The sequence below is a fragment of the Felis catus genome, chromosome F1, assembly GCF_018350175.1.
Source record: "Felis catus isolate Fca126 chromosome F1, F.catus_Fca126_mat1.0, whole genome shotgun sequence".
In the NCBI taxonomy this organism is placed as follows: domain Eukaryota; kingdom Metazoa; phylum Chordata; class Mammalia; order Carnivora; family Felidae; genus Felis; species Felis catus.
In genome coordinates this window covers 25,412,400-25,429,898 of record NC_058384.1, presented here as the reverse complement: position 1 = coordinate 25,429,898, position 17,499 = coordinate 25,412,400, and the positions used below count along the sequence as shown (strand labels likewise).

The window sequence follows — 17,499 nt, the reverse complement described above, 5'->3', positions numbered from 1 at the left end:
GTAGAAGCAGGGGCAGGTGCTACTAAGACAAAAAGGCTGGCAGACGGGCCAGCTGCCAGAGTGTGGAGGGGGGCCCTGTGTGTGGGACCTTAGGTGGGGCAGAGCAGGGCACGTGATGAGCATCTGGGCCGCTGCACCCTGCTCACGGCTCACCTCCCAAAGCTAATGGCCCAGGCAGGCAATGCTGAACGCCTCCTTTATTCTAGAGGCCAGGCTCTCTCACTCCTCCTCAAAAGAGGGCTTAACCCAGGCTGGCGAGCAGGTGGCCAACAGCTGCTCCCTCCACAGAGCAAGACTGTCTCCGTGGCTACAAAGCAGGTCCAGATGCCACCCCTCTGCGTGAGAATGTCTCCTCCGGCTGAGACCAGCCCCTCGGAAGAGCTGCCTGCAAAGGGCCATTTGCCAGTGGGAGGGGCCGGGTCCTGCAAGCCCCTTGGCTGCCCACAGGCACCACCTCCCCTCTTCCCTTGCAAGACCCCTTTATCTTAGCAACTGCCAGCCCTGAGTCAGGGAAGCAAACCAATAGATTCTTATGGGTAATTGCTGCATATTCATCTCCCCAGGACTCAACTCCCTTTCTCCCCTCTATGGGGAGACTGCCTTGCTCAGCATGCCCCCACCTGGGGGATTCTGCAATTTGAATGTGATGATGATGCATAAGGTCCTAGAGGCTCCCTTCCAGCTCCTCACCCCTTCCTTGCCATTTCCTGGCAGACGTTGCGAACCTAAGCCCTGCGGAGCTGTGGATTCAAAGCATCCTCGCTATTGGTGACAGCTGACCTGGGGAAGCACTGACTGGAAAACCTCGACAATTTCATTTTATTTAAGGTTTGTGTGGTTTTTTTTTTTTTTTTATTTATTTTGAGAGTGAGAGAGATAGAGAGTGCAAGTGGGGGAGGGGCAGAGACAGAGGGAGAGAAAGAGGACCTCCCCCCCCCCCCCCCGCAGGCTCCACGCTATCAGCACAGAGCCCTACGTGAGGCTCCATCTCGCAGACCGTGAGGTCACGACCTGAGCCAAGACCAAGAGTCGGATGTTTAACCGACTGAGCCACCCAGGTGCCCGGACAATTTCATTTTTAAGACATAAGATTAAAATAATTTTCCTTAACCTCCCAGCAAACGTATACACAGCTATTCTGCACTCGAGGTGGGTTCCGGAGCCACTGGGACCTTGAGTGAGAACATGCACATCAGTGATGTTTCTCACATGTCTCCAAAGGCTACAAGTCAGGAGTAGCATTCTGGCCCCCCGCATAAAGTGGGGCAGGGCATACCAAAAGCGCTCCATCAGATAATTTGGTTTTGCAACTCACAGGATCTTGTTTTTAGCTCGGTCAATTCAAAGTTCGGGTCATTTGTTTGCATTCTGGTGTCTCACTGGAAAGCCTGCATGACAAGTGAGTGATCCCTGCTAATTTAGGTCGTAGGGCATGTAAGGCGGGGACCTAATACCCTGGCTGGGGCCGAGCACCCTCCAGAATGAAAGGCACCTTGTTCTGCTTCCAGTGTCAGACATCCCATTTGTCAATACAGCTTACATTCAACCTACCGCCCTGGACTTTCTACTGCCCACAGCCCCATGATCAGTTCTGGGATGGTAGCAAACCCGGGTCGAAATCTCCGATACCTGTGGGTACTATTTTGGCGTTGCCTACACATGCCAACTCCTGCCCAGTGCTTTGCCCATCTCATCTCCAATCCTCACAGCCACCCTGCCTGGAAATGTGGGTACTACTATCCCCCTTTTGCTAACAAGAAAACAGAGGCTAGAAGAGGCAAAGTTCCTTCCCCACGGTCACACACCCTAAAAAGCAAAGGTTTCATGATTCAATCTCAGGCATCCGAATCTCCATGTTCTCACCTGCCATGTGTGTAAGAGGAGAGCCCCTGTCCCTTTTGTCACCTGCAAGACTAATCTTAATGCCTGAGGAGATGGGGCTGTTTCTCCCTCCGTGGGCAGGGCATGCCCGGAGCCTGTCCCACGGCAGGCAGACGCAGGAGACAGAGACCCAGCACGTCTGGGGTTGTGGGCAGGGCTATGACTCAGCCTGCCCCGGGAGAACCACGGGCTTGGAGGAGACGGCAGCAGACCCATCATCCTAAAGGAGACAGAGCACAAAGAGCAGGACAGAAACCAAACAAACTGGCACAAGGGCACCTGAACGCGCAGCTGGGGAAAAGCTCGGGCAGATAATCGGCGAATCCAATTTCCAGCTGGCTCTGCAGTGCATGCGTCAGCCACCAGCATTTTCCATCAGGCCTTCCACATCTCCGGGAGCCCAGATTTTTGAGCAAGTAAAAGATAAGGAACTGACCCCCATTCCCACCCCAACCCTCACCTCCGCCTCGGCCTGTGTTGGCGTATACATGCATCCTTCCCACCCCAGGGGCAGCTCAGCTCCAGCACCCCCTCCCCTCCCCTGCACCCACGCACCTCGCCCCACCCATGCATTCCCTTCTAGTCTACAGCAAAGCAGGGGTTAAAAACACCAGCTGTGGGTTTACAGGGCTGGGGTTCTAAATCCAATTCTGTCACCTGCAGGTTGCATGACCTTGGGTATGTTAAGCTCTCTGTGCCTCAGTTTCCTCATCTGTATGCGGGGATAAGAACCCAAAATGGTATCTACCTGCTATGGGCTGAACTGTGTCATGTCCCACTCCCCCCCCCCACCCCCCCACCACCGCCAGCAAATTCATATGCTGATGCCTTAATCCCAAGTACTTCAGAATATGACTGAATTTGGAGATAGGCCTTCAGAGAGGTGATTAAATTAAAATGAGGCTGTTGGGGTAAGCCCTTATCCAACCCGACAGGTGTTTTCACAAGAAGAGGAAGAGACCCAAGGGGCATGGTCACAGAGGAAAGATGGCAAGAAGGTGGCCTTCTACAGCCAAGGAGAGAGGCCTCAGAAGAAATTAATCGTGCCTGCACCTTGATCTTGGATTTCCAGCCTGTAGAACTGTGAGGAAATACATGTCTGTTGTTTAAGCTACTCAGTCTGTGGTATTTTGTGACAGAAGCCTAGCAAATCAACACCCTACCGCATAGCATTGCGGTGGGGATTCAACGAGACGGAGCATCTAAATTGCTCTACAAAGCTCCTGGCTCCTAAAGTGTCTTCTATTATATGGCCGCTTTTGAATCTACAGCCACTCACTTTCTATACCCCTCATTTGGTAAGCCTTGTGCCAATGCTTGTGAAGGGCTAAGTTCCGGTGAGAGGTAAGTAAGTTCTCTGAGGGCCCAGGTAGTAGATTTCTGACCTCCACATCCAGCCTACCCTAGAAGTGCCTAATCTAGAAGGGCTGCTCAAAAACATTTGTAGAAATAATATTGTTTCAATAATTATCCAGGGACTGGAGTAGGGAACAAGGCAGACAGTCTTCAGGAAGTTTATGGTTTAGTGGGAAAGGGGGAGACACTGATCACGTAACACCTTTTGCCTTCAATCAAGAAGCCAAGCGGACTTGGAATGGAGGTGCTGGCTGGAGTCCTGGTGATCCGTGGGAGAGAAGGCACCAGCTGGTACCCACTGTGTGCCTGCTATGTCCTAGGCATTGGGATAAACAGGCTTCCGTGTTAACGTACACTGTGTTCACAACAGCCCCAAGCAGTTGGCTCTGTTTTTATTTTAGTTCTACAGATGAGAAAACTGAAGCACAGGGAAATAACTTTCCTAGGCCCACACAACTTGTAAGCAGAGTTCACAGCCGAGATTCAAACTCAGACTGTCTAGCATCAGAGCCCCAATTATCTGGAAGAGTGTGCTGACGGAACTCCAGTCAAAGATGGTTCTCTCAGGCTCGCGGCTTTGTTTTCATGGCTGGGCACACAGCCACTGTGACGTGCGGTGGGGGGATTGGTGTCCCCTCTGTGCTATAGAACCAGTCATGGGCAGGGGAGGCAGCACCCATGACAGGTCCCCACACTTTCCTTCTAGCTTTCGAAATGGCTTTGTCCCCTACCTCCTGGACAGGGGACAAGAACAGACCTCAACTAAGAAATGCATCCACAGGAGGGAGTTATATCAATGACTTCTCTTGTTTTCCTCTGGCCACTTGCTTGGTGTAGACAATAGGACAGAAGGGATTTTGCTTGTTTTCCCCACATTTACTGCGTGGTAATGAGATGCTCAGCATAGTGTTAAGTGTTTTCCATCTGAAAGAGGCTCTGTCAAGGCCTAGGAGATAGATCTCAGATCCAAAGGGTTCCAGACCCAGCAAACACTGCAGGGAGGGAGCAGAGGACCAGTGAGGGGCACTCCAAAGCTGTCCCACCAGAGAAAAAGGTCAAGGCCAGAGAGAATTTGTGAAGGTTTTTGGAGCTTTTAGTGTACTATGAGTCCAGCCTCCCTCCCAAAGGGCTAAGTGCCCAGGGAGTGTGGGTATACAGGGTTCCTGGGAGAGCCTGACATGTGCCCCTGAGGCTTGGAAACCTAATCCCAGCCTAGAAAATCAAAACATGAGCTGGGGGCTGGCAGGGGGCTCTGGCTGCAGAGCAGAAGCCTTGTGATTCTAGGGTCAAGTACGCCCCAAATGCTTCCAGTCGGCCAGCTGTGGGTCTCTGAGACGAAGACTGGCATGGGGTCATCCAAGGAGCTGTCCCAAAGGGTGGCCTGGAGGAACAAACAGAGAGCAGCAGAGAGAAGCTAGGGCACTTCCCAAGAAGGAGCAAGCACCAGCCAGAGTAGGAAAGCATTCAGCCTGTTTAGGGGAGCTGGAGGTAAGAGGGAAAGACTCCTCAGAGGCAGGGTCTCCAAGGAACCCAGGAAGGACCCACCAGAGTTTTCCCAGGCCCAAAGAGCACCCCCCCCGCTCCCTTCCCTCTCTTCTTTCCCTGCCCTTCTCAGTTCTGGAAGGGTCAGAAACCCAAGTGGCAATAAGGGTAAGGGGCATAGCTGGAAAGAGAGGAACCAATCACACACCCTCCCCAGCAGCAGGTCCCTGTCCTGCCCAGGCTGCTACCCCTCAAAGCCCAGTCCTCAACACTGGATTTTGGGAGTGATGGTTTGCATGACAAAAGGCTTTTTCAGTTAACCCAAAGCATTCCACCTGTGAAGAAACACCCGCTTTCCTTTAGACAGACCTTCTCTGGTGCATTTTAATGATCTGGATTATTAACATTTCGTGTATCTCTAGCTTTTCCCCACACCTGCAAAATGAGCTTTTACAAGCAGACACTGCACCCTCTTCTCCTTTGGTCCCCTCCACGGACCCGATCACCAGAGACCAGTGTGCTTGATGACTAAAGCACACTTTTCAGGGACACGCCGACCGTATGAAGTGCGCCGCAGTCATGAGCAAGATCAACCCCCTCCATTTTCAGACTGCTCCAGCTGAACAAATACATACACCATCCCTCAGCCTTGTCTCTCCCTGCATTTCAAGCGGTAGGTGGTGCTAATAAAAACCTCGTATGTGTGTAGCACTTTACGGTTCCGAAGCCACCCTCGTCACCTAAAGTCACCCTCCACCCCCCACACCGTCCCAAACCACTCCCCACCCACACGGCTGCTTTTCCTGATGGCCGCCCCGTGCCAGCCCCTGCCTGGGGAGGCCACGTGCCCCCCTGGGGGAGCCCGTGTGTTGTGCGAAGCGTCTCCTCATAAAGAGTCAGCTGGCCAGAAACGTGGGCAGAGAGCGAAGGGCAGCGTGTTCAGGGTGTGTTTATTATGTTCTCACAGCCTTGTTTATAGTAAAGGTGAATGACATTATCCCACTTTGCACAGTAATGAGACAACTCAATGAGGACTCCGTCAGCCAAGCGGTTTACATGGCAGCTGGGCGGCTACGGATCTGTGGTGCACGCCGCGTGACTCAGCTAGGGCTCCCGCGGCTGGAGCGCAAGCCGCCGGCCACCTTTCCCCGCACGCGGCACACGGAAGGTGGCCGAAGGGTCCAAAGGGAGTAACGATCCACAAGGGAGCAGTTTCTCGAGCGGGCCTGGCCCCCAACCCTGGGAAGGCCAGTGGCCCCGTCCTGCAGCCTCCCATCTTGGTCCACGGCATCCCTGGGCGGTCCCGAGAGGCCACAGGGACAGGAAGACATTTCTGCTCTTGGCTTCTTCCTCCACGATCTCAGGCCAAGTGGCACAGGTTCTCAAAGGCAGGGGTGACTTTTGCCACCTCTCCCGCTTCTGACCCGGAGAGACGCATATTTAATGAGGGCTGATGCTCTGCGCACTGAAGGAGAGTGTCAGGTGGAAAATCAGATTCCTCTGCTTTGCGTGGAAGTGGGCACAGACAGGGTCAGGATGGTTCCGGGCGCTCGTGTCGATGGGGACCATCTCTGCCTCTGCCTGTGCCACTTTCACCTCTCCCTTCTGCTTCATGGAGAGGCAGCCGGCACCTCAGCCATTTGTCTTTCCCACCCTGTTCCTTCCTCTTCAGTCTCTCCGCCCCCCCCCCCCCCCCCCCCCCAGCTCTCAACACAATGGATTCGTGTCTTTCCCTCACAGTCCAGGGCCCCGGGGCATGTGCACACCCCGGCCCCCGCTCCCGGAGGCTGGGCCTGCCGCCCGGGGCAGAACACCGTTTCACAGCTTTGGTTTATTCAGAGCAGCAAGTTCTGGGGCGGGCGGGGAGGGGGAGCACCAGAGAATAAAATCAACTAGGAACTTTCATCTGCCCACCCAGCCTGAGACCAAAGAGGCGATCGTGAGGGCTAACAGCAGGCACTGAAGCCCCACTGTGGCCTTGGAAAAGAAAGCTCCAAAGAGCATATTCCTGGGGTGGGTGACCCTCCGATGAGAAACCTGGAAGTTGTCGTGCTTCCGCTATTATTACCCCGACACACCCTTTCCCCTGCTACCTGAGTTTCAACTACCACGTCATCCCATGGCCTTGGATACAGAGGCACAACCAAACGCAGACGGCCAAACACAGACTGCATGAGAGCAAACAGACGAGGGAGCAGCCAAGGAGGCAAGCTTGGAGGAAGCACTGCGAATGAGGCTCAGGATGAGTGGGAAAACCTCTCTTAATCAAATACCTTCCAGAGCTCCCCGCCATCGGCACACCCGCTGCCGAACACTGCATGCAGCTGGAACGTTTTGATCTCAAAGGGGCGAATCAGACTGAGACAGCACAGAGGCAGCCTCCCCGAATCAAGCTCAGGGCTGGTGGGTTCCGGGTGTTGTGCCTGATTGCATCTTGGCTTGCTCCAGCCCTCCTGGCCACACGTTTGCATAAGCTCAGCCCTGCACATCCTCACTCCTCAGGCCAGTGCTTCCTCACCTCACCTGCACGTAGAATCACCTGGGGAGCTCTGAAAACTGCTGATGTCTTCGGTCGTGGCCCCAAGCTGTTCTGGGGTGGGACCTGGACATTTAGATTTCAAAACTCTACAGGTGATTCCAATGAGCAGCCAATGGTGGGAGCCACTGTCTTAGAACATCTTTTTTCAAAGCATGATCTATGGGGACTTACTAAAAATGCAGTTTTCTGGGTCTGAAAACCCAGGTCTTTTGGATCAGCATCTCTGGGTGTGCAACCTGGGAATGAGCACTTGTAACAGGCTTTCTGGGTGAGCCTGGGCATGCTCAGAGGATCCTTCCTCACCCCAAAGGTGCCCCGGGGCTATGAATGGTTGTTACTGATTATGGTCTATTTGGTTTGCCAAAGGCAATGGGAAATCTTACACCTAGCCTAAAAACAGGTTGACGCGCAAGTGGGGCCAAAAGGCCACTTGGGGGTGGAGAGCAGTCCTAAAGATCACAGCTCTGCCTGGCCTCCTGCCCTGGCTTGCCCTGGGTCTTCAGAGGTCCCAGGCCCAGAGCAAGCCTCAAGCCCAGAAGGCAGTCCACAGCACAAGTCTGGCACGAGGACAAAAGGAAGACCTTAAATGGAAGAAGTGGCACCTACAGAGGCCCACCTAGCGAGGCAGATGAGGGCTTGTGGAAGAGGAGATGGGCAAGAGGGCAGGACCAGGAGACATGGACGGTCATGGATGAGGTATGCTTTGATATTGCTCTAGATGTTGTAAACATTTCTCTTTGTTTCGTTACAGACCAAAATCTGGGTTGGCATGACCTAAGTGCCTGAACATAGGCATCAGAGCAGAGAGCTCTGTGCCTTTTGTGGGAAGCAGGACAGAAAGGGTGTGAGGACAGCTTTACCCCACGGGAAGATGGTCTCTGTGGTGTCCTGGACTCATGCTCACAATGGTCTCACACACACACACACGCACGCAGACACTCCACGGGAGTACCATAAATATAGCCATCACATTCCTCTACACACAGACACATGCCCACATACGCTCACGTAGTGGCAAAATTCAGGATACCCAAGCTTGGTCCTTCACGCCTCCCCATCGTGGGAGGAAGTCACTGGGCGCCATGACACCACCATCTGCAGCCTTCATTCCACCAATGGTTGGCAAGAACTCTAGGCCTCAAGTGAGGCCACTGCACGACAGTCTTGTTCAGACTTCTCCTGGGGATAGTGGAAGTGGTAAAAAGGCCCCTCTGAAACATTTCATTTTTCCATAACTCTGTGCCGTTCCAATTTACATGCACCTCATATTCGACAGTAGAGTTGGCAGCAGATGTACATTTCATATGTAAACAATGTTTAAAATACCCTGTTCAAGAATTTGATCATTAAATTAATTCTGGCAGCTTTAGCTAAGAATGGTTTTTTACCAGTGGGGGCAGGGGAACACTACCTGATCTAACTAACAACACCTATTTGAGGCATCGGAGTTCTTGAACATGAGATTTTACAGAGTGCTTTGGTGTGAGGGCTAAGAGGTATGGGTTCTCTCCTTGATGGTTCAGACAGCCTCACCAGCCCTCACTTAACAGATACAATGTGTCATGGCGGAGCAATGGACCCTAACACCAGTGGGACTCAAGAGCCTTCTTGAACTTGTCTAGCTGCAGCCAAGGAAGGAAGAAATTCACACAGTTACTGGACAGGAATGCAAACACTAGAATCCTGTGTACCTAAAGAGGCCCATCACCCCACAAAAGGAGAACGCTTCAGCCCAGTTCTCAATCGCCTGCACGCCAGAGCTTACGCCTAATCGCAGCTATTTCATTTAGTCAAGCTGAAAGTTGTGGAGATCTGCAATGACTCCAAATCCACCGGCTGTGAATTATCCCAATAGTAACTCCACCATATTCTCTACGATTTGGTCCACCTGGAGACCAGCCTCTTCCAGACTCCTCTTCCACTTTCCGGTCTCTCTGCTGAGGATTCATATCCCTGGCACTGCAAATTTGTGCCGTAGTCCACTTTTCTCTCAGGAAGCTAGGGTGCTTTACGCTCACCCTCCAAGGAAGAGTATCCTGACACATTTCCAAAAGGAGCCTCAGGGTACCATGAAAGCATTTTAGGAAGATTCTGCACAGCCAGATGTTCACAGTGATCTTAGCCTCACCTCCTGTTCCATGTTCAATCCCAAAAGGTCAGAGATCAAGAAGGAAGTTGCTGAATAGCCAAGATGGCCCTCATGAGAGAGACCTTTCTAAGAAAGCATGCTCCCAGGAAGCAAGCTGAAGAGTTACAGCCTAAGTTCCCATTCTCCCCCATCATAATTACATGACCTGCATGGAAGGGGGGACAGGGAGAGACAAGGAAAGTATTAGGCACCATGAAAGCTGTCCATGCTATGGGAATTCACCTCCCTTTGCCAAGCTGTCTGTCATTCTAAGAGATCAGTGATGTGTGATGCCACAGGGAGGTGACGGCGGAGAATACATTAAGCAACAGAGAGGTTATATGGCGCCCCATTGCACAAAAGTCTACTGGAGCTATGTTCCCTGGTCATTCGACTTCTGGAATACTTCTTGGTAGAATCAAGGAAGATCTGCAAGCTGTATCTTTCTTAAAAGCAGACGCCACATCAGAAATCATATAAGAGATCTCCCAAGACCCTTCATGGAATTGTGAGGGTAAAAATGTCTTGTGAATTTCCTAGGCTAAGATGGGCAGTGATGACAGCTTTTCACATTGGTCTAGTGGAAATGGAAGAAATAGCCAGCTCCATGAAGTTTGCCCCTTCTCCCAGAGGCCACCTGTCAATGACAGCGTTAGAAACCTGGGATTCCCCACAAACCTCTCTCCTACACTAGCACTGGCCACTACATTGTGACAGCAAATCACCTAGGTGAGCCAGAGTCTTCTAGCTATTCCTCACAGGGGTATAGTACAAGTTAGAGCCAGGAATCCTAACTGAGGAGGGTGTGGAAGTGGTGGGAATTGCATTTGCATTATTTACACATTAGCCCAGCATAGCAAATCTGCCTTCTCAGCAGAAATGACCCAAGGCATTGTGAAGGGCAAGTTGCTGACCCAGAAGGAGGGTAACTGCAGCAAGGTGCTACCGCTAACCAAAACACAAACATGGGTTAATGGAATAGAGTCCGAGCTCTGGTGACTGGATCTTACTTTGGAATGGCCCTTCATCCACTCCTCATCCCCCAGGCTCCCAAACTAAACGCCATTGCTTTTTGAACACCTATGACATTTCACATTAGAATATGGTCTTGGCAGCAAGGGGAGGGGGGAAGCCAGTGATCTCCAAGAGTCCCCATCTGAGGTCTAACTGAGCCTCCTCTGGCTTTGGGACAGCAAATCTAAGTACATTTTGGACCTCAGGAACCTGGGATAAGAGTCTTTCTCCATGAGGCTGTGTACTTTTCCCTGCGCTTGGTCAAAGCAAGTCAGGGATGGCTCTTGCATGTTCTTCCTCGTGGCTTCTCGGGTCTGGAAGTCTATGTTTACCTGGAGACACAAACAGAGAGCATGGTCACAGGCCCTCAAGGGCCAAGGTGCCTGGCAACTGCTCCTAGCTATGTAATAATTACTAATGACAGTATCTTATATATGTAAGCTTAGTCATGCTTTTCAAACTGTTTTCATGGAGGTTATCCCTTTTAATCCCAGCAAGAATCCTGTGAGGTCTGAAGACCAGACATTCTTTGTCTCAATTTACAGATAAGGACACTGAAGAAAAGAGATACTAAAAGGCCGCTCTAAAGCAGTATGGAAAGTTAGTAACAGAGCCAAGGCAAAATCCCAAATCACTTAACTCCTAATCCAGGGGTCTTCATGATGTCAAGCAAAGAGTGAGACTGAAGGTAAGTATTAATGTGGATTCCCTAAAGGAAGCTTGCCCTCTTGTTTGTTCTTAACCACTAAAGAAACAAATGCCCCAGGAGGAGAGATTATGGTTAGAATGAACATCTCTGTTCTAAGCAGCATTTTAAAGGGTCTACAGCATCCTGGGCACTGGGCAAAGACCTCCTACCTCCCAAGTCAAAGAATAATTGAAGAGTCCTAGGTATATAGCACACGAAAATTCGTAGACAGCAAACATTTTGCTTCTATAAAATCCTCCCAAGTAAAATTCTGTTTTATAACTCAGCACAGCCATATATAGAGATTCATTTTATTACTATAAATGATAATAACTTATTATAAAATAATATAAATGACTGTAATGACTCATTAATAGGCAGTGTCAGATGTTGACGAGGTGCTTTATCCCTAATACTCAGAGTAGTCTTGAAAGGTATACTTTCACTTTGGGGCAAATGGGAGTCAGAGAGACTAGATAACTCAGATAAGACCACACAGCTTCTAACTGGTAGAGCTGAGACTGGAATAAGATTCCAAAGTGGATGCTCATCCCATTAACCTGTGCTGCCTTCCACTAGGAAAACTAACATGGATTCAATGGCATCTATCCTTACAGAATCCCTATAGAAACACAGGTCTTGCAGGCACATGTTTGAAAGACAACTAAAGCACTCCTAATAGAGCCCCTCTTTAGAAGCCCTGGGCTGTGCACTTTAGAAGTGATCCTCTTTTCATTAAGAGCCATCGGCGCAGCGAGGCTCAGTTCAGAAGACAGTCCCCAACAAGACTGGCTCAAACCCCCGCCAAGAGAGAGATGTGAGCCAGGAGCCATGGATAGAGGTCTTACAAGACTCTCGCCACCGCCAACACACCTCCCTCGGAGCCTGCACATCCACAAACTCCTCAAAGATCCTATGGGCCTTGGAGACCAGTTTTGCAGTTGATCTGGTCTTCTTGAACTCCTCACAGGCCAGCCAGAATTCTAGGTTCTCCTCGCTGAACTCGGTCTTCAAAAAGGCGCGGAAGGCGGCCACCCCATCTGTGGGTGTGGGGAAGGTGAAAAGGAAGAGAGATAGGAAGAGGCATAAGCTCACGGACTGTAGATGTAAGAGAGAAAGGTAGTAATAATGTGAGACTGGCCCTGATTGTCCAACCCCCACTGCTCCTCCACATCCTCTTGGAGACTCTACCTCTTAAACACATCGGTATCCCTGGAGGAAGGCTCTGCTTCCTACTCAAGGATCAGAGTGATATTAGGGAGAAATGTTTAGGAAGCCACAGTAATAATGACTGTGGGAAACCCTGGTCACTGCTCATCAGCCCTCAGTGGTCACTGTCTGTCCCCTAATGCAGAGTCAGCTGTCCCCTGAGTCTACTGGTGAGCCCATGTTTCTAATGAGGCCAAAGTGATATTCGTAATGCATTCTGAACCCTAATCCAAGTCAACCAGCCTAAAAAAACAATCTTTTACAAGACAAACTACGGGAGGGTGTGAATGCCTCAGGGCAAATCCTTCACTACCAGAAGAACTTCTGAAAGTAAACACCCTACTGAAATTCAGTCGCTGAAGCCATTCTATTGCCTGCAAAAGATTCCCAGCCTCTTTTAAAACCTTTTGAGGCCCCATGTTTTAATGGTTCATCCCATGGATACTTTATTTTAAAAGATCCTGCTTACCAAATTACGTGTTTTAATTAAGATTAACTATAATTTCCTCCCAGTGACTTAATGATGAACACACTTTTTCATTTTTTAAAATCAATGTCATGCAGGGCGCCTGGGTGGCTCAGTCGGTTGAGTGTCCGACTTCGGCTCAGGTCATGATCTCACAGTCCGTGAGTTCGAGCCCCGCGTCGGGCTCTGTGCTGACAGCTCAGAGCCTGGAGCCTGCTTCAGATTCTGTGTCTCCCTGTCTCTCTGCCCCTCCCCTGCTCATACTCTGTCTCTGTCTCAAAAATAAATAAAAACATTTAAAAAAATAGATAAAATAAAATAAAATCAATGTCATGCATATTGCCAAAACAGAGCAACGTGCTCTGATTCTAATCAGAATAAGATGAGCAGGGTTACCACATAGATTTGGAAAACAACATTCATTGATTGCCTATATACTCAGCTAATGTTTTTATATTAAAATATATTTTATGAATTATCTTAACCCTCAACATACTCTTCACTATTCAAATAAGAGCTGCAGCTTTCTACAAACTGTCCTCAGGGGATGGGCAGACATAGCCTAGAATAAAGTGACTGCATTGGTTAAAAATTACTCTGAGGGCACCCGGGTGGCTCAGTTGGTTAAGCGTCTGACTCTTGATTTCAGCTCAGGTCATGATCTTACCATTGCGAGATCGAGCCCCGAGTCAGACTTTGCACTGGGTGTGGAGCCTGCTTGGGATTCTCACTCTCTCTCCCTCTGCCCCTCTCCCACTCTCTCTCTCTCTAATCAAAAGAAAAAAAAAAAAGACTCTGGCTACAATGTTTTCTTTCTTTTCTAAAATTTGTCAAAAGGACAATACGTTAACAGTTCTTAATTCTAAGGGATGGAATCACCTGAGTATCTGAGGCCCACCAATGTGCACCAGGATAATGTGTTGCCCAGGATCATGGATTGGTGGTGCCATGCTGTTGCCATATTTAAATGTTTGTTTTTTCTTTTGTGAAACATTTTCATTTCTCCTAATTAAAGTTATTGGGTATCTTCGTCTTTAAAATGGATGTTATGGGGCACCTGGGTGGCTCCATCAGATGAGCACCTGATTTCAGCTCGGGCCATAACCTCCAGGTTCATGAGTTTGAGCCCTGCATCAGGCTCTGTGCTAACAGCTCAGAGCCTGGAGCCTTCCCAGGCCTCAGATTCTGTATCTCCCTCTCTCTCTGCCACTCTCCCACTTGTGTTCTCTCTCTCTCTCAAAAATAAATGAACATACATTAAAAAAAATAGATGTTATAATTCCCTCATTAGAACAACAGTCAGAAAAACCAAGCCTTTACTTGCAAGGGGCAGGAAATTGGGGTAGAAAAGGGTTTTGATGCAATTCCCAAAGCCAAGCTTTAAATCAAAAAGAAATCTAAGTTTGGAGGCCTGAGTTTCACGTGTTTATCAAAAGCAGAGTAGCCATGAAATTTACCATCTAAGCCAGGACGTTTTTGAGAACGAAGAGGGGCATGCCTATTAATTACACAGAGACAATGGGCATAAACCATGACCACCACAGGCAAAAACCAGGACATACGGTCACCTTAAGACAAGACATATGGTCCTCTAAGACAAGGAGTATGGAGAAAGCAGAATATGATGTAAGGTTGTTTTCCATCAGGGAGGATGTAAATAAAATTGCTCCTGTGCCAGGGAAGGAAGAGGGGGGTAACATGGGTTAGACTCCTATGAGAGGTTGGCTCAGGGCCCCACTCACCCTCATTCCTACACTGGGTTTAAAACCTTGAAGAGGGAGTAGAAATCCAAGATAAAATGAGAATCAAAGACAGCATGAAACACTAACGTGGCAATGATTAGGCAGAGAGATGGCTAGAGAATCACTCATTCAATGATTTCTTTTATAAACTACTAATGCACAAAACACTTACATCAGAAAACAGGTCATAAAATCCCTGCCCATAAAAACCCTTGTGGATGCTCTTTTTTCCATACCTTGTGTCCTCCAAGTTCTTACGAAGGTAATCCAGAAGTTTCCACAGGCTCTGAGGAACTCAGACCTGAGAGCTAGCCTGCCTGCCTGCCAGGAGATTGCCATTGCTTGCAGAAGAGGCACCTGTAGCAGGGGCTAGAGGCACCTGTAGCAGGGGCTAGAGGCAGAGGCAGGGTAGAATACCATTTGGAGCTGTGGAAGCCTCCAAAGAGATTCAGTGCCCATGAGAGCCAAGGCAGAGCTGGCTCAGCAAGGTGGTCTCTAAGCAGCGGATGGACACTATCAGTGGATGCAAGGAGGACCTAAAGACCACAGGCCAAAGGCCTTCTCCGGCTGCTTTTCCACTGTGGGCAGGGCGTGGGAAGGAAAGGGCAGGGAGAGAATGCTAAAACACTGCATTTATCTAAAACAGTAAATTCAGGGGCGCCTGGGTGGCTCATTCGGTTAACCACCTGACCTTCAACTCAGGTCATGATCTCACGGCTCATGAGTTTGAGCCCCGCGTTGGGCTCCGTGCTGACAGCTCAGAGCCTAGAGCCTGCCTTGGATTTTGTGTCTCCCTCTCTCTCTGCCTTACTCCCCCCCTCCCTCACTCTCTCTCTCTCAAAAATAAATAAACATTAAAAAAAACATTAAAAGAGTAAATTCAAAGTGACTTGGAAGAGTTACTTGGACGAGCCTGTTGTTTTTAAATCAGAAGAGACTAAATAAATACCTTGAATGGCAAAGCTGAAAGTTTGCTGTTAATGTTAGATTTTGTGTTATTTTCCATTGAACAAAAACAAGTGCTTGCGAGCAACCTGAATCAAGTTACAGATAAAGAAAGAACATTACCTTTCTGCCTTCACCGATGGCATTGGTGAAGAGAACGCTGCTCGGGAAACCATCCATGCTAGACAAGATGCAGACATTATCTCCTTTCATCAAAGTCTCAACTGTGTTAGGCCTTTGTGCAGATTAAAAAAGAGAGAGCACCTGCAAAGTGCCCTCGGGAATATTGCTGAACTTTTCTCAATTGTATAGAGCAAGAAGCTTGGAGGAGGGGCTTGACAGAGTTCACACAGGTAATACTATGTAGCATTAAAAATATAAGGTATACTGGGGCGCCTGGGTGGCGCAGTCGGTTAAGCGTCCGACTTCAGCCAGGTCACGATCTCGCGGTCCGTGAGTTCGAGCCCCGCGTCAGGCTCTGGCTGATGGCTCAGAGCCTGGAGCCTGTTTCCGATTCTGTGTCTCCCTCTCTCTCTGCCCCTCCCCCATTCATGCTCTGTCTCTCTCTGTCCCAAAAATGAATAAACATTGAAAAAAAAATTAAAAAAAAAAGAATAAGGTATACTAATTCCCAATCCAACACAGCAATAATGCCACCTCCACCCATCCATTCACTCATTCGCACACACCCATTATGGGACCCAGGCATTCTGCGAGGGGCTAAAAAACAGGCACAACGAAGCCCTCAGAACTTACAGTGAGAGACTATTTGAGCCAAGAAAACATAATTTGGTAATTACGGTATACATGAAGAGTGGTATGACAGGGAAAGCAGAGGTTGCTAGGAAAGTACCCAGAAGGGATGCCTGAGCCAGACCTAAGGAGGAAAGGCAAGATGTGCAGGAGGGAGAAGCTTCTAAGCCGAGATGTGAAGTTGAAGAGCCAGAAGCTAAGTGAAAGAAGGGAAGAGAAGGTGGAGAAGAGTCTGGCAGGAAGGGGGAGCCACACAAGTGAAGGCCTAGAATTAAGAGTGTTCGAGTAATTAGAAATAGTTCAAGAAGATTAGTGTTTAATAATAATAATAATAATAACAGCAACAATAATAATAATGTTAACAATTATTGGGGTGCCTGGGTGGCTCAGTCAGTTAAGCATCCGACTATTGATTTTGGCCCAGGTCATGATCTCATGGTTCGGGAGTTCAAGCCCAGAGTTGGGTTCTGTACTGACAGCACAGAGTCTGTGGGGATTTTCTCTCTCTCTCTCCTTCTCTCTCTCTCTCTCTCTCTCTCTCTGCCCCTCCCCTGTTCTCACTCTCTCTCCAAATAAAAAAAACATTAAAAAAAATAATGTAAACAATTATTGAGCCCACTCATAAGATACATCAAGAGGTCTGTGAAAGAGCCTGAGAGATAGAAGGATAACACAGCACTGCAAAAAGCCAGGGAAGCGAATGTTTCAAGGAGGAGGAAGCGGCCACATGTCCAGCACTACCCAGAGTCAAGCTAGCTATGGGCTGAGATGTGGCTGTTGGATTCAGTGGTGAGATTCAGCAACCATGGGAAGGAGCAGCTTTAGTGGTGTAACGGGGATCCTGGTCACACTGTGGTGAACGTGGTGGTGAATGAGAGGAGAGGAAGCAGAAAACAGTGAACTCAGATGCCTCTTGCAAGAAGGGGAGTAGAAAGATCAGACAGCTTTACTAGAAGGAAACAGGAGGTCAGGAAAAAATGCGGTTTTCTGTGTTTTTGTTTTTTGTTTTGTTAGTCTTGAGTATGTTCGATGTGGATCTAATCAGAAAAGACTGGTTGAATAGGAGGAGTTGAAATTAAAGGAAAGAGTTTAACTAATAAAATGTTTCCCCTAGGAAGGTAGAGAAGTAAGCCTGAGAACAGAATTATGATGGAGAGAAGAGGGCTGCGTGTGGACACCAGGAAGTTTCTAGTTTGGGTGCCAGAAAATGAAGGAAGGAGTTCCTGTCTGATTTTAGCAGGAGAAGGTGGTGGGACCTAGGGATGGTAGGGTTTTATTTTGATGTATTTATTTGGG

The 17,499-nt window shown here is 49.1% G+C and overlaps 1 protein-coding gene and 1 long non-coding RNA gene across 18 annotated transcripts in view; one reads left to right on the top strand and one right to left on the bottom strand.

Moving 5' to 3' along the window:
- Positions 1–1,586: 1,586 nt before the first annotated feature.
- LOC109495625 lies at positions 1,587–2,991 on the top strand. The gene is made up of 2 exons (XR_002151163.3): positions 1,587–2,297; positions 2,817–2,991. It is a non-coding gene; the product is annotated as an uncharacterized LOC109495625 (long non-coding RNA).
- Positions 2,992–5,652: 2,661 nt separating this feature from the next.
- The window catches only part of RGS8 (regulator of G protein signaling 8), a 133,765-nt gene continuing 121,918 nt past the window's right edge, over positions 5,653–17,499 (bottom strand). For 16 of the 17 annotated variants that reach the window (XM_045049483.1, XM_045049480.1, XM_019821754.3 and 13 more), the window contains 2 exons: positions 11,962–12,128; positions 5,653–10,732 (listed from right to left, as the gene is read on the bottom strand). In XM_045049483.1, coding sequence (XP_044905418.1) covers positions 10,550–10,732; positions 11,962–12,128 — 350 coding nt within the window. In that variant the 3' untranslated portion in view covers positions 5,653–10,549. Of the gene's footprint in view, positions 10,733–11,936; positions 12,129–17,499 lie in introns of all 17 variants that reach the window. The other variant, XM_045049479.1, reaches the window with a different exon arrangement.